The sequence below is a fragment of the Acanthisitta chloris genome, unplaced genomic scaffold, assembly GCF_000695815.1.
Source record: "Acanthisitta chloris isolate BGI_N310 unplaced genomic scaffold, ASM69581v1 scaffold1210, whole genome shotgun sequence".
Taxonomy (NCBI): domain Eukaryota; kingdom Metazoa; phylum Chordata; class Aves; order Passeriformes; family Acanthisittidae; genus Acanthisitta; species Acanthisitta chloris.
The window spans coordinates 88,105-101,356 of NW_008649755.1; the positions used below are offsets into that span (position 1 = coordinate 88,105).

General features: G+C 40.8%; 1 protein-coding gene across 1 annotated transcript in view; it reads left to right on the forward strand.

Annotated features, from left to right (window-relative positions):
• Positions 1 to 741: 741 nt before the first annotated feature.
• Positions 742 to 13,252, forward strand: part of XYLT1 (xylosyltransferase I) — a gene marked incomplete at its 5' end in the record, with an annotated part of 86,316 nt that continues 73,805 nt past the window's right edge. Inside the window, one exon of the mRNA XM_009069700.1 lies at positions 742 to 1,270. Within this exon, the coding sequence (XP_009067948.1) occupies positions 742 to 1,270 (529 nt within the window). The remainder of the gene's footprint in view (positions 1,271 to 13,252) is intronic.

A 13,252-nucleotide genomic window follows, 5' to 3' on the forward strand; every position in this document is an offset into this window, starting at 1 on the left:
CTGTTTCATGTGCGCCCTTAAAAATTATATGAATTTTTTAAAGATACTTCTTCCCAAACTAGAAATATTTTCTTTGAATAACATTTGGATTTTGGCTTGTGAGTTGTTGTCTGGGTTTGGGTTTTTTTTAACTCCTCTGCATTCCTCAGTGTCAGATGGCTAAAGGAAGTTGCAAACTGGACATATTCACGGAGAGAGAATGACTTCATTCACTCACGAAACATCTTCTAATGAATAAACTATTGAAACATTTCTCATTGCTGAGCTGCAGAGGTCAAACTGATACTGACTTCCTGCATGGCCTTGGATAAGTCATTATCTCCCTCTCTTTTTTCTGCAAGGACAGTTAAATAGCTCCTCCCAGAAGAGGTGTGAGAAACAATTAGCTCATGCTGGTAAAATGTTTTGAATACAAAATGTGATTCATAAGTACTAAAAGATGCTCCCATCAGTCATCATTAGTGATGCTGTCATTTCCCAGCCTCTGGTTTTTGGTCTTCCACAAGTAGAAAGGAAACAGGTCAGGCTTAAAAATTCCATCAATATTTCTACTCCTGTCTTCAGATAATTTAATAACAATCCCTCATTGGTTTCACCTGCTACTGATCACTTCTGCAAATGGAGAATTTTTACAGTATGTTGGATTGTAATTGATTTGTGTTTTCATGTAAGAAATGCTTGTAATGCATGGGATGTGACTGTTTTTAGTAAGATGAGTATAATTTTTCTCCCCATTTATAGGATGGCTATTTTTCCCACCGACCGAAAGAGAAAATGCGAACAGACAGCAATAATGAAAATTCAGTCCCCAAGGACTTTGAAAATATTGATAACAGTAACTTTGCTGCCAGGACTCAGAGGCAAACACACCAGTCTGAGCTGGTGAAAAAACCACTTAGCAAGCAAAAGGAGCACTTGAGAAAGAAACTGGAAGAGGAAAAGATGAAGGAGAACTTGCTGGTGACGAAGAACTCCAATGAGGTGGTGCAATTCAGTGATCACCCTGGAAAAAACAGCAGCACCACCACCAACAGTTTGAAGGAGATTGACAGGACTCCTAGAGAGCATCCTTTAAAAAAAATTGAGAACAGCTCCCCTGAACAACGATACGACCAACCTCCAAAGTGTGAGGTAACGGGCAAAGAGGCAATCTCAGCCATGTCCCGGTCCAAATCTAAGCAGTGTCGTCAGGAGATCGCGGATGCCTATTGTCAGCATAAGCATGGAAAGCTGATGCCAGAGAAGGTGACACGTTTCTGTACGCTGGAGGGTAAGTTGGTGGATGGTGAAGGAGAAATAACGTGGTATCTTGGGGGAAGGATTCTATATAATTGAATTGGCATTCTGATGACAAACATGGCTTTATTGCAGGAATGTGTAATGCACTTAGTCTGTGAAAATGAGGAAGAGGTTGAGGAGGTTGTGAATAGGAGTTACATGGATGTCACAAAATCCTTGGTAGATTCCCCTAGAATTTCTTTTCACTTCCACCAGATTTTTATTGCACAATGTGATGCAGATATTCAGCTGTTACTCCTCTTTCTTTTTGTTATTAATCTACAGACACAGAGAAGTGTAGTCAAGGTCTTGTTATTCTGTGCAGCAGTTGTATACTTTTTGGTCGTCAAGGAACAGCCATTGTGAATTTTGATGGTTTATGCACCACAAGTAAATGAGTGGCATTGCTGATATGGCCATTTTTCTGGCACAGTGGAGTCCTAAGCATTTTGATAACCCAGGTGATTATCAGAAGTATAGTAAAAACGTTTTCCAAAAGCATGGGAAAATCCTTTTTTTTTTGGTTGACTTCTATTTTTAATGTTCTTGAATCAGCAAAAGTAGTTTTCAAAATCACTGCCTTAGAGAGTCAGTTACTTCTGCTGGCCTAAGCCAAGCTTTGATTTGTTGCTTTTGGTTTCCCCATGCCGTCAGATCATGAGTTACCTCTCAGCTTGCTGTCAGTTTGCATGTCTGAGCTGACCTTTGCCTACTTTTCAAAGAGTGCTTCATGTGCCACCATTCATCTAGCTATAAGCTCCCCACAGATTAAAGTGCCTTCTAAAAATACAGAAGCATTGATCAGTTGATCAAAGTGGATATTGATCAAGGAGCAGCATTATCCGCAGCAGCATTTGTTTATACAACGTTCCAGAGTGCCCACCCTGTAATGAGCACTTCTTCCTGTGCATGTAAGGATATGCTGATGTCTTTGTCCGTGCTGAAAGTGCAGAGGGAGACAAGCAAATAGATCTTTGTTTGAGATCATAGAGTAACCATGGTGAGCCATGGGCTAGGGCATGTTTAGTTTCTTTCATTGGGAACATTTAGGTGCATCCTCTAACCCCCATGATTTACCTGTTCATTGCACCATTGCTAAGCAGTGGTTACTATAGGGTGGTTTCAGTGTGCTAGGAGGGTCCATGTTGCTGTTGCCTAAATTAGAAGATTACATTTCCTGTACAGACAGTGAAAAAGAGGAGGTGCCCCAGAGAATGTTTCCAAACATGCACATCTCCCTGTAATAGGATTCTTAGGCTTTTAAATTAGATGGTACATATTATCAGATGAATGGTGTGAGCACCTCATTCCCCACCCCAGTGCATCTGTGACTATTTTGTTTTGCCTTTTTACCATGTCTCTCTGGATGTTTTTTCTGCCTTTCTTGCCATGGTAATACTCCATATTGTTAAGCTGAGTGGGCAGACTTTGGAGACAAAGAGTTAATGGAGCAGGCAGAGAACTTCATGCTCAGAGTGGCTTCATCCCTCATCAGAGGAGACTTCATCAGCCTCTGGAGGCCCTTGAAAAGAATTGAACTTGGTTCGTAGATGCTTGAAGCACTGAAGCTTTTGGGGATATAAGACACCCCATTGTTAGGATTGCTGGTAGGGGAGGTGTGGGTAGAGGTCTTGCCACTTTATGCATTAAAAAAGCCATGTGCTGTTTGTCAGAAGAAGTCAGACATCCAAGGGCTGTGTCTTTGTGTTTGGCATGTGAGTGTTGTTCTCTTCAGTTTGGTTTGAAACAAGGTTTCCTGTCTGTTTTCAGCAGAGCTGTGAAGTATAAATATTTATGCGTTGGAGCAGCACATTCATCCATTATCCCAACATATAAACGTGTTCCCAGTGCTATGGTTTCCATTGAGATGTCATCCAGTGTTTAATCCCCTTGGATCTTGTCTCAGCTGATCAAAACCACAGCGTTGCTAAGTGTAACGATCAATCATGGACATGATTCCATCCAGCTGGATTGTCATAAATGTTAAGTGATATGTTCACTTGAGTAGTTATCAACAGGAACAGGATTGTACAAGCAGGTTTTTAAGTAATATGTTGTTTTCAAAGGCAAAGGAAGTTGATTATAACAATCTTCAGTGTATAAAAGAAAGGATTGTTGAAACCAATGTTCACTACCTGCTTGACATGCGGGTGTTATTTCCATGAGGGCTGCAGTCCCTCTAAAGGTGCTGCTGCTGAAGCAGCAAAGGGGACATGACAGCTTTACCAGTTACCTGACTTGCAGAGCATGTGAGCTGGCATTTCCAGCAAGCTGGTCCTGAAAACAGGGCACAAAGGCTATGAAACAAGGGTGTTGAGTCAAAGGCTTTAGGTGCAACCTTATCCAAAGTCACGGCTGAGATGAGGGCAACAGGCAGCTTTCTAGTCTCCCTGCACACTGAAGGGAATATTTGGAGTTTCAGTGTGTTTTGAGGAAAATGCACTCAGCATATACAAGATGGGAAAGACAGGTTCAGCACAAGGTTAGATGAGGAAAGGGCAAATCCAGTCCTGTCCATATTGAGGAGAGGGTACATGGAGACATCCCTTGGGGAGTTCATTTCTTCTCAGGACACACACGATAAGGAGATCAACAACCTGTGGATAATGTGGCACGTTGTTTCCTTGCTAGGAATCTCCAGCCTAGTCCTGTACAGGCCAGACTAGGGACACTGATTCCCCTGATGTGTCAGACTCACTTCTGCTCACCAAAGCTGTTGGTGGATGTGGACCAGTTGTCTCCTTCCTTTGTCCTTCATCTTACATGACCCTCCTCTTGTGCAGAGGTACGAGGAAGAAGTTTAAACATGAATTCTTGGCTCTAAAATAAGCTTCACTCTGTACCCAGATAAAATGCTCTCTAGCAAAGCACAAGGGACCTGATCTGTGCCACGTTCCCCCGGCAGAATTCCTTATGACTGTGGACAGGAGCACAGTCCTAGAGTGGCCACTGTGATCCTGACCCTGAGTGCAGAGATTGCTGCCCAACAGCATTGGGCAGCAATTCAATTACAGTTACACAGCTCCACATTTCAACATGATATTGAAGTTGTGATTTCTGCTTACAGTCTTCTACAAAGAAAAAAAGCCCAGCTGCTGACCCACTGGCTGGATTCAGTCCCCAGGTTCTCTGTTTTTCACTTCCATGTGTATTGTGGCAGTTTGTAGCTCTGAGTCCTTTGCCTTGCAAGTTTGCTGGATGGACATACAGGGCAGTTCCTCCTTAGTCACTGATACCAGATCCATGAGTCACCACGGGCATCTTGCATCAGTTCTCCTCTGGGACAGCTTCTCTCCTCTGCCATATCTCCAGGGGAGACCTGGCCTAGTCCTTACCATTAATTACCCAACTGGGTTTATGCTTGACCCAGATCTGTGGCCCTAGATAGACTAAAGGTATGTTGGAGGGTTTTTTGAGAGGTGGTTTCTATGATGTAGTTCTGGCAAAAGAAAAGTCCCCAAGAAATCAAAGAGCCTCAAGTGAGCGTGATTTATTTCCTCATGGCTCTTCTGTTGTCTTTTCTTAGTTTTTAAATCAAACAGGTTTTCTGCTACCTTCATCCCTGTGGGATAAACTCACTTACAATAAAGTAGGAAAATAATCAAGCTACCCTCATTCCACATCATTCATCAGCACTGAAAGAGTTCTTTGCAGACCAGACTGCCTTCTCCCTGGTTGCTTATTGATAATGCTGCTCTGGCACATCGAAGCAAGAGCTTTCAGCTTCTTACAGGCTGCTGAGAAGGAAATTTTCCATTTCATTTTAGAAAACATAGCCTTTTGTTTTTCAAACTGAGAGAAAAGGGCTCTGGAGCTCTGTTTACTGAATAATACACCCAGGTAATAGCAATCTGAATGTCTATAATGTTTTTATCTGACTATTTCAAAGATCTCAACAGAAAGAGATATGATTTGCAGGAAGGGAAAGGATAAGCTACTAAGATGCCAAATACTTACGGGGTGGAGCAGAGCTGTTCTTCAAGGCATGGGAATGAGAGCATACTCTTAGGTGATTTTAGAAAAGTAGGACCTGTAACTCAGCAAACAGAGGATTTTGTCTGCTCAATATGCACGAGTATGTGCACAGTGACATATAAACCTTTGGTTTGTTTGGCTTTGACATTTTTGGCAGTGCATTTTTTGGACTCACTGGATTTTATCTACAGATCATTGAACCCCAGATTTGTCTTTTTCTGCTGGTTTGGGGATTCCAAATGACATTGGCTGCTGCTTCTTTTCTGTATGTTTAATCTGTTAGTGTGACAAAATCACTGTGTTGAGCTATACACAGTTTAAGGAGCACGTGCAGCTCAGACAGTAGTTTAATTTGCTGCACCACAGATGACTCTGGTTGCAATAAATTTACTGTGAGTACACTAATTGCAAAATAACCCAATTGAATAGTTATCAGCGAACAACATCCTGTGGAACAAAACTGCTTACAATTAATAGCATTTAAGCCATGCACTGGTATTCTGCAGAATGGTAAGATGTAATTACACCGTGTACAAAGATTGCGTTCTGTTTTGGAAACCATGTTTCCAGCATTTCTTGCATCATATAGGGCTATTTCAAGATTCAGTACTTGAATTTTAGGCAACATGAGTTTATGAAACAAGTGATGTCTCCTCACCCCTTACATGTGTGAAGCGGAACCATCTCTAATAAAATCAGTGAAGTTGTGGCACTTTAAGGAGAAAAATGAGGTCTCAGGAAGAATGTATGTGGCCAGTGATTCTCAGGTTGACTTTTATTATGATCACATGTGCAAGTTTGGATAGTTAAAATTAGGATGTAAGTAGTGAAAAGATACTTTATTGCTTTGACTGAAGATGGACCCTATATCATTGTATAGGTGAGGACTGCAGTATATCATTTAAGTGATGAAAATGCATGTCAATGCAAGGACCCAAAGTGGACATAAGCCCCGGTCACCAGTGTGGATGTGTTGGGTGACCAGTGCCCTCCTTGAGCCAACCTTGATGTAAGTGCTGATAAAACACTTCCCCCTGCTCACAGCTGAGTTGTTCCCTCGGCAGAGGGTCAAAGGAATGAATTATCCTGAAAAACTGGGTTTGGCCAGAAACTGGACATTTCTTTGCAGAAGGAAGATGTGTGTAGACCTTGTAAAGGAACTGGAATTGCTAGAAATGTTCTTGTGGCATCCCAAATTAGGGTGACATTTTTTTGCCACCTCCCTGCATCTCTGGGGACAGCTTCAGTGTAGAGGACAGGGGACTGACTGGTGTTTCTCAGGGGTATGTGAGCTTGTGGCATTGCAAGCTGAGGGATTCTTCTTCCAAAAATAAGGCCATTATGAGCACAAGCTGGCTCTGTCAGTGCTGTCTTGCATAGTTTCAGCTTTGCATTTAAAAGAAATTCAGTGAGGGGAAAACTGTGTTTGGTGTCTGTGCCAATTAATCTTTTCATTTAAATACAGACAGCTCCTGTCTAGATCATCTGCAAGTTTAGAAGTGGGAGAATGAAATCAGGCTGATGTTCCTTTTGGGGTTGTTTTCACGTGATGCTACTGTCTGGTCACGTTTTTCCATGTTGGGTTTGTCTGATCACCTGTGGATCTGGATCTGCAGAGTTGGTCCCTGAACAGGCCAGGGCAGCAGATTTGCAGAAAAACATCTAGCAAATGGCATCTCAAGGTAATGCTGAGAGCAGTGTGTGACTCGAGGAATGGGGAGCAGAAGGGCTGGAAAATTTATGGTCAGCAGTCCTAGTTCTCACCAAGCCTCTGTTTTGGAAAATGTTATCCTTTCATGGAGCATTAAAGGAGGAGTGTGGGCAAGTGTGGGAGAGGATAATGGCTAAATATGTCCTCGCTGCAAACCTCTTGGGAAGAGAGCATGAGGGAAGCAGAAGCTCAGTGAATATTTTGATAAAGATTACTGTGTATGTACAGAGATGAAAGAAGAGTACTTAAGTGATCATTAATGCTTCCCAGTGATCCTGAAATGTGTGGACAGAGTGTTGGTGGGGAATGGCAAATACAACTGGGGCTAAAGAAAATTGTTGGCACAATGGTATGAGCTGGGGTGGGAGGAGGGAATAAGAAGGACCAAAAAAACCAAACCCAAAACAAAACCACCAATCCCAACCTCCCCCTATAGTAGGAAAACTCGAACCATACTGGAAGCATGAATTTTTTTCATATAAAATAGGTGTTGGCCCTCTGCAGTGGATTCATTGTGGTGATTTTAGCAGACAGACCCTTAAAAGGAAACATGGCATTTAATTATCTTAATTTTATTCAATGCTAAGCAACCAGCTGTGCATATTAGTACTGAACTGAGCTTGAGTTAAGGTTGCACAAGAAGCCTCAATGTTATGTTCTTTCCTAATCTGACTTTGCAACCATAACAAAACTGTGTTAGAGTGTCAATGTTACATATGAATTGTAAGCAGGCAAGAGCAGCTTTGATTTGCTTTTTGGTTTAGGCCTCAAATGTCACCAAGGACACAAGGAGCACAAATTCAGCTCTGCCTTTCTAACCTTTCTAACTTAGCAAAGCAATTCTCTGTTTTCACAGGAATCTACAGCTGATGAACTATTATTTTGAGAATGGAGAAGTGTTATGTTCCAGAAACCCCATGCTAGCTGCAGCTCAAGGCTGCCACAGCTTAGTTTGAAGCCACTGACTGTATTGCTTTTAAAATAATTAGGGGTAAAGTATTGACATTTAATTTCTTCCTCCTGAGCTGAGGCAAAGAATTCTCCTCTTTTGTGGCTTCTTGAAACAGATGCCATAACTATTTACAGAGTTTGTTACAGTATTAAGTATGTTGTTAAAGGGTATGAACCCTGTTTCAGGAAGGTTTTTGAAAGGTTACATTTATTGGATGTATTTTGGGAGTCACTGAGCTTTATGAGACCAGTGGCTGTTTTGTAATCTCTTCTTGAAAATGAGGAAGACTTGGTTAAGAGATCTACTCTGAATTAAAATGCCAGCAATCTAGGCATGAAGCCAATCTTACAGGACATAAATGCCATTTTAAGATTGCAAACCAGAATTTACTTGTTTTTGTTGCAAATGTTTCTTATGCAGAAGATGGTTTTAAAACATCAGTCTTTTTTTCTCCATGGGTAATCATGACTTCTATAGAAAAACTGAATGACAAGAATCTGTAGCTGAGCAACCTTGAAAAAGATTTTGAAATAGCTCAGTGTATATTTAGTCTTCCAAATAAATGCTCATCTTTGATAGTTTGAGAGCATGTTAGAAGTGAATAGCCCTGATTCCCTGCTCACACTATTTTAATATCCATGGAATGTCACTGATTTATCATCTAGTTCTGTCCTATACGTTACTCCTGATTGGTACCTTTGTAAGGAAGAACAGAGTACTCTCATCTCCCAGTAGCTACTCCTGTCATCAACAGGCTTAGTTGAATACACTTTAAACTGTGAAGTATTCTATTTACAGTTTTAGTATAAAATAAGATACTGAAAGGCCTATGGCAAAAGTCCATCGTTTTTCCTTCTCCAGTTTTCTCACCAGCCTCCAGGGAGGCTGAAGAATTTTTCAGTCCTTTCTCTTAGAGTTTGCTGTAGCTGAGTCATCTCTACTGTCTCATGTGTTCAGTGCTCACACATCTATCTTCATCCATGGATGTCAGTGTAAGAATGGTGGAAGATGTAAGCCAAAAAGCAGAATCATCCTGCAGGAAAATCATTGTCTGTTAACTCAAACTCTGTGGTTTCTTGAAAATAATTTGAATAGCAATTGTATGTGCTTTCGAATTGTGAAATTCGTATGGTTTGTTCTGCAGGACTGAATTACTATTGCCTTTTAAAACAGAATTTCTCAGTATTGCTCTTCTTGTGATGAAACCCAGTCTTGTGCAGACAGTGCTGTCAGGTGAGAATTGACTGTACTCCTGTGGCTGCATTTCTATGCCACAGCACCTTCTCCTGTGCTGCTGCAACTTTTCTGGGTGCTAAAGACTTTGAAGAAAGGCTCTTCTACCTCCTAATGATGTGCTTTGTCTAGACTGAGGAGAGTGGGTGCATTTAGGTTGTCAGTGGGTGGTATGACTTAAGCTCATCACTAAGCATATAAAGTCTTGGTTCAGATGTAGGTTCAAGTTTCCTGTTCATACTGTATATACACACTGGCTGTGTTTTAGAGGGAACATGTAGTACTCCACAGGCAGTGAAATTCAGTGATAACTTCAGCTTCACACATTTTTATTAACAGCAGTATGGATACTGCCCTTGAGTTGTGCCAGGAGTTTAGGAATAAAGGCCTTATGTGTCCTTATGAATCAAAAGCTTTTATTTACACACCACTCTTCTCACTTTTCATTGTTCCCTACTACTCTGGCAAATGAAGATTCTTGTAGGAGGAGACCCTTCTGACCTTTGTCATGCTGATGGTTTGGGGCACAGCTTTGTGAGTTTGAACATAAAATCTTTATGATACTGTAAATATGTCACAGCTTTGTGTGGATCAGCTTGAAGAAGTTCATTTGCAGAGCTCATCTTCCACTTTCTTGCTAATTCCTACAGCTTGTGTTTGCTTACTTTAATGACCAGTTTTCCTTGAGATGTAATCGTAGAATGTCCTATGTTGGAAGGGACTCATAAAGATCATTGAGTCCAACTCCTGGCCCTGCACAGGACAACCTCAAGAATCACACTGTATGCTTGAGAGTGCTGTCCAAATGTTTTTTGAACTGTCAGGCTTGGTGGCGTGACCACTTCCCTGGTTGCTGTTCCAGTGCTCAACCACCCTCTGGGTGAAGAACCTTCTCGTAAGTATCTAACCTAAACCTCCCCTAACAGTCTCCAACAGTTGTAGGTCCTGTCAGGGAGCACCAAAAGAGAAGAAAAAAAAAAAATAAGGAAAAAGCTGTCAGGCAAAAGGATCTTTTTCTACAAATCTCATTGAAATCTCATTACTCAACTGAACTTCAAGGCTAGTCCTCCATGTAACTAGAATATAATTGCTTATATAATTCTCTCTGTTGCAATGTGATTGTGTCTCTTTTGTGGAGACCTTCTTACTCATACTAATGGAAGTGTTTTGTTGAAGTCTTGATTAATCTCTACACCTCAGAAAAAGTTGTAAGAGAAGCACTTTGCTGATGAGAATGTACCTTTCTTTGTGGCTGGCTGTAAACAGCAGCTTAAGCAGTCTCACTGCTTACTCACCTGTGTTTTTCATTGCAAATGAAGCTTTCCATGCAGCCAATGGTTATTGCTGTGCAGTGGAGCATTGTGAACCATGCTCCTTTCAGACTGAAAGCTTCTGTGTGTGTGGTATGTTACTGTGCTGCATAATAGTTTGGAGCTTGACAGTAGTATGACTAAACAGAACCAGAATTTTTCATATTGTCCATCTATTTGGGGGCTGTGATTCATTCTGGGCAATTTGCTGAATAGTTGAGAGGAAAAGGGAAGTTAAAAAGAGAAATTTACTGCAATGTATGTTTTACCCATTTGTATTTTCTCTTTTGCGTGGGACCAAGATGTAGGTGCTCTGAAAGAATTTCACTGTAAGTCTCTGAGCAGGTTTGAGGATCTGTCCCAAAGTCATTTTTGCTGTCTGGGAGAGAGAGAGTCACTTCTTTGGTTGTTTGTTCAAAAGCATATGAGGAATATACTGCCTTACAGAAGGGAAAACTGGACAGCAGAACCCAGCCTGGAGCAGTTGCCAACCTTGCCAGAGTAGCCAAATGGCTAAGGAGAGATGTGGGTGAGATTAATTGTGAATAGAACTACTGAGACTGTGAAAAAGACAACTATATAACACATACTGGATTTGCCAAACCAGAGCAGAGGGAGGCTGCATGGAGCTGATGTGGTTTTGTAAATAAATCTAGTGTTTTCTGCCAGGAGGTGATCATAAATCCAAGCTTCCCATGAAGTACTAAAAGCAAAGTGGGTTTAGAGGTTTAACTGATGTAATAAACTAGCTTTGCTGACCTCACTTCAGTGATGTCTTACTTTGGTAACTATTCAGTAACCTTTATCAGTGAACCATAAAATGTCTCTATGGACTTCTATCACTAAAATTGAAGTTCACCAAGATAAAAACAAGACAGTTTTGTTCCTATAGGAGTCAAGAAAAGATGTAGGGATTCATGCCTTGCCAGTCTGTGGAAGTGTGTGGTCCAAAGCACAGCACATCCATCCAGTATTTGGGAATAAAAATAGTTTTGTGGCAGTTCTGATTCTGCAAATGTTCTACCTGAGATCCCTGAAAAAAAAGTGGGAAAATCACTTCTGTCAGACTCCCAGAGAATATTACAAGGAAGCTTCAGAGATCTCTGGCATTCTTCACCAGGTCAGCAAAAAGGAAATCTTCTTAATGAGCAATCCCAATAGATTCACCTCTGTCATTGACAATGAAAATGCTGCAATTAACACACAAGGTAGTTTTTTCCTCTAACAATTTCTGGCCATCTGTAGGCATAATTTGCCAAACATGCAGACAGGATCATCTTTTATGTTTTCTGTGATGTTTGCTTTATATTCCCACAGCCTGCAAAACTTTAGGAAATCAGTGACATTAGGGGGCCCCAGTGCAAATTTGAAATGGTTCAGGGGCTTCTCCTGGAATGCAACCAAGCAGAAGTATCATTTAGAGAAGAAGAAGAAGGAAAAATGTGATAAGATTACATAAGAAGTTATTAGAGAGTTCTCAACTAAAGAATGACAGCAAGAATATGCTATGTTACACCATATCATAGGCTTACCATATAAGCACTAACTAGAAACTAAGTCCTAGACTGGTACTGGGGAAACTTGGGTTTCATTTTTTGATGTGTCACAGGCTTGTTGGGTTACCTCAAACAACTAGTGCTGTGTACAGACCAGGGATAACAGGTACTTAACTTCATTGCAGATACATGCAGAGGAGAATGGTGGTGGTGCTATTATTGTTAGTTTGGTATTTGTGTGGATTTTAAATTCTGTTTGTCAAAAGAATTGGAAATCATTTTATTAAAAAATACAAACAGTTTCTGCTGAGTCCCCTAAAGGAGCTTGCTCCTAAAGAACAAAAGTATCTTTAAGGAGGAAAATGGTAAGTTTTCTGAAGTCACTGAATTAAGTGCTAAAATCTGTAGTTCTGTCCCTGAAAAACCCTGTGGTGGTGAGGACAGGCAAAGAAGCAATCCAGCTGTAGGTCCAGCGTGACTTACCCTACCTTCCACACGTGTTAACACTTCACTGACAATGTGTCTGCAGCTTTGCATCACAGCATGATGCACAGATGTGAACTCAGAGGAAATGTTTTCTGTGATGTTTTGCCTCCACTTTTATCTGTTCAATTCAGCAGCTTCAGCCTGGTACAGGAACTTGTGTGTGGTGGCTGCTGGAAGAGGTGTCAGTTGGTCAGTACATCACTTGAAAAGCATAACAGTAACTTTCTCTCTTGTTCTGTTTGCTATTAGTATGTGTGATATTTTTGTACCAAACCAAATCTGTTTCAGGGTGGTTAGGAAGGGAACTGAGGTTTTACTTATCATATATTTCAAAGGCTGTGCTTGCCCAGTGCTGTATTAGTTTCCGCAGTAAATTTCCTAAGGTAAAGTGACAAACCAGTAATTTTTCATTATGAATCAGCTATCCATGAAAGATTGGATTTAGGTCAGAATTTATTACTCTATGGAACTGAAGCCAATATTTAACATAATGTCAGCTATCTTGATATTAGAGAATTTTAATGGCTATGCAATTTTATTCAATGATGAAGTTATTTCAGTTGTCTAGTATGTGTCTCGGCAATTTGATGTACAGAGCCTTGAGATGAAAATTGGATAAACAAGGAAAATGGTGATTGATTGGTGGAAGGTTGCAATAATGTCTGCCTTGATATACCTTTTATTGTTAAATTATTTATCTAATGCAATCTCCTACACTTTTAGGAGTCTTTAAGTTGGCATTAAATCGATGTTTAAGTCTTCACAGTCAGAAAGGCCTCATAACTCAAACTGATAAATATCTTCTAACACA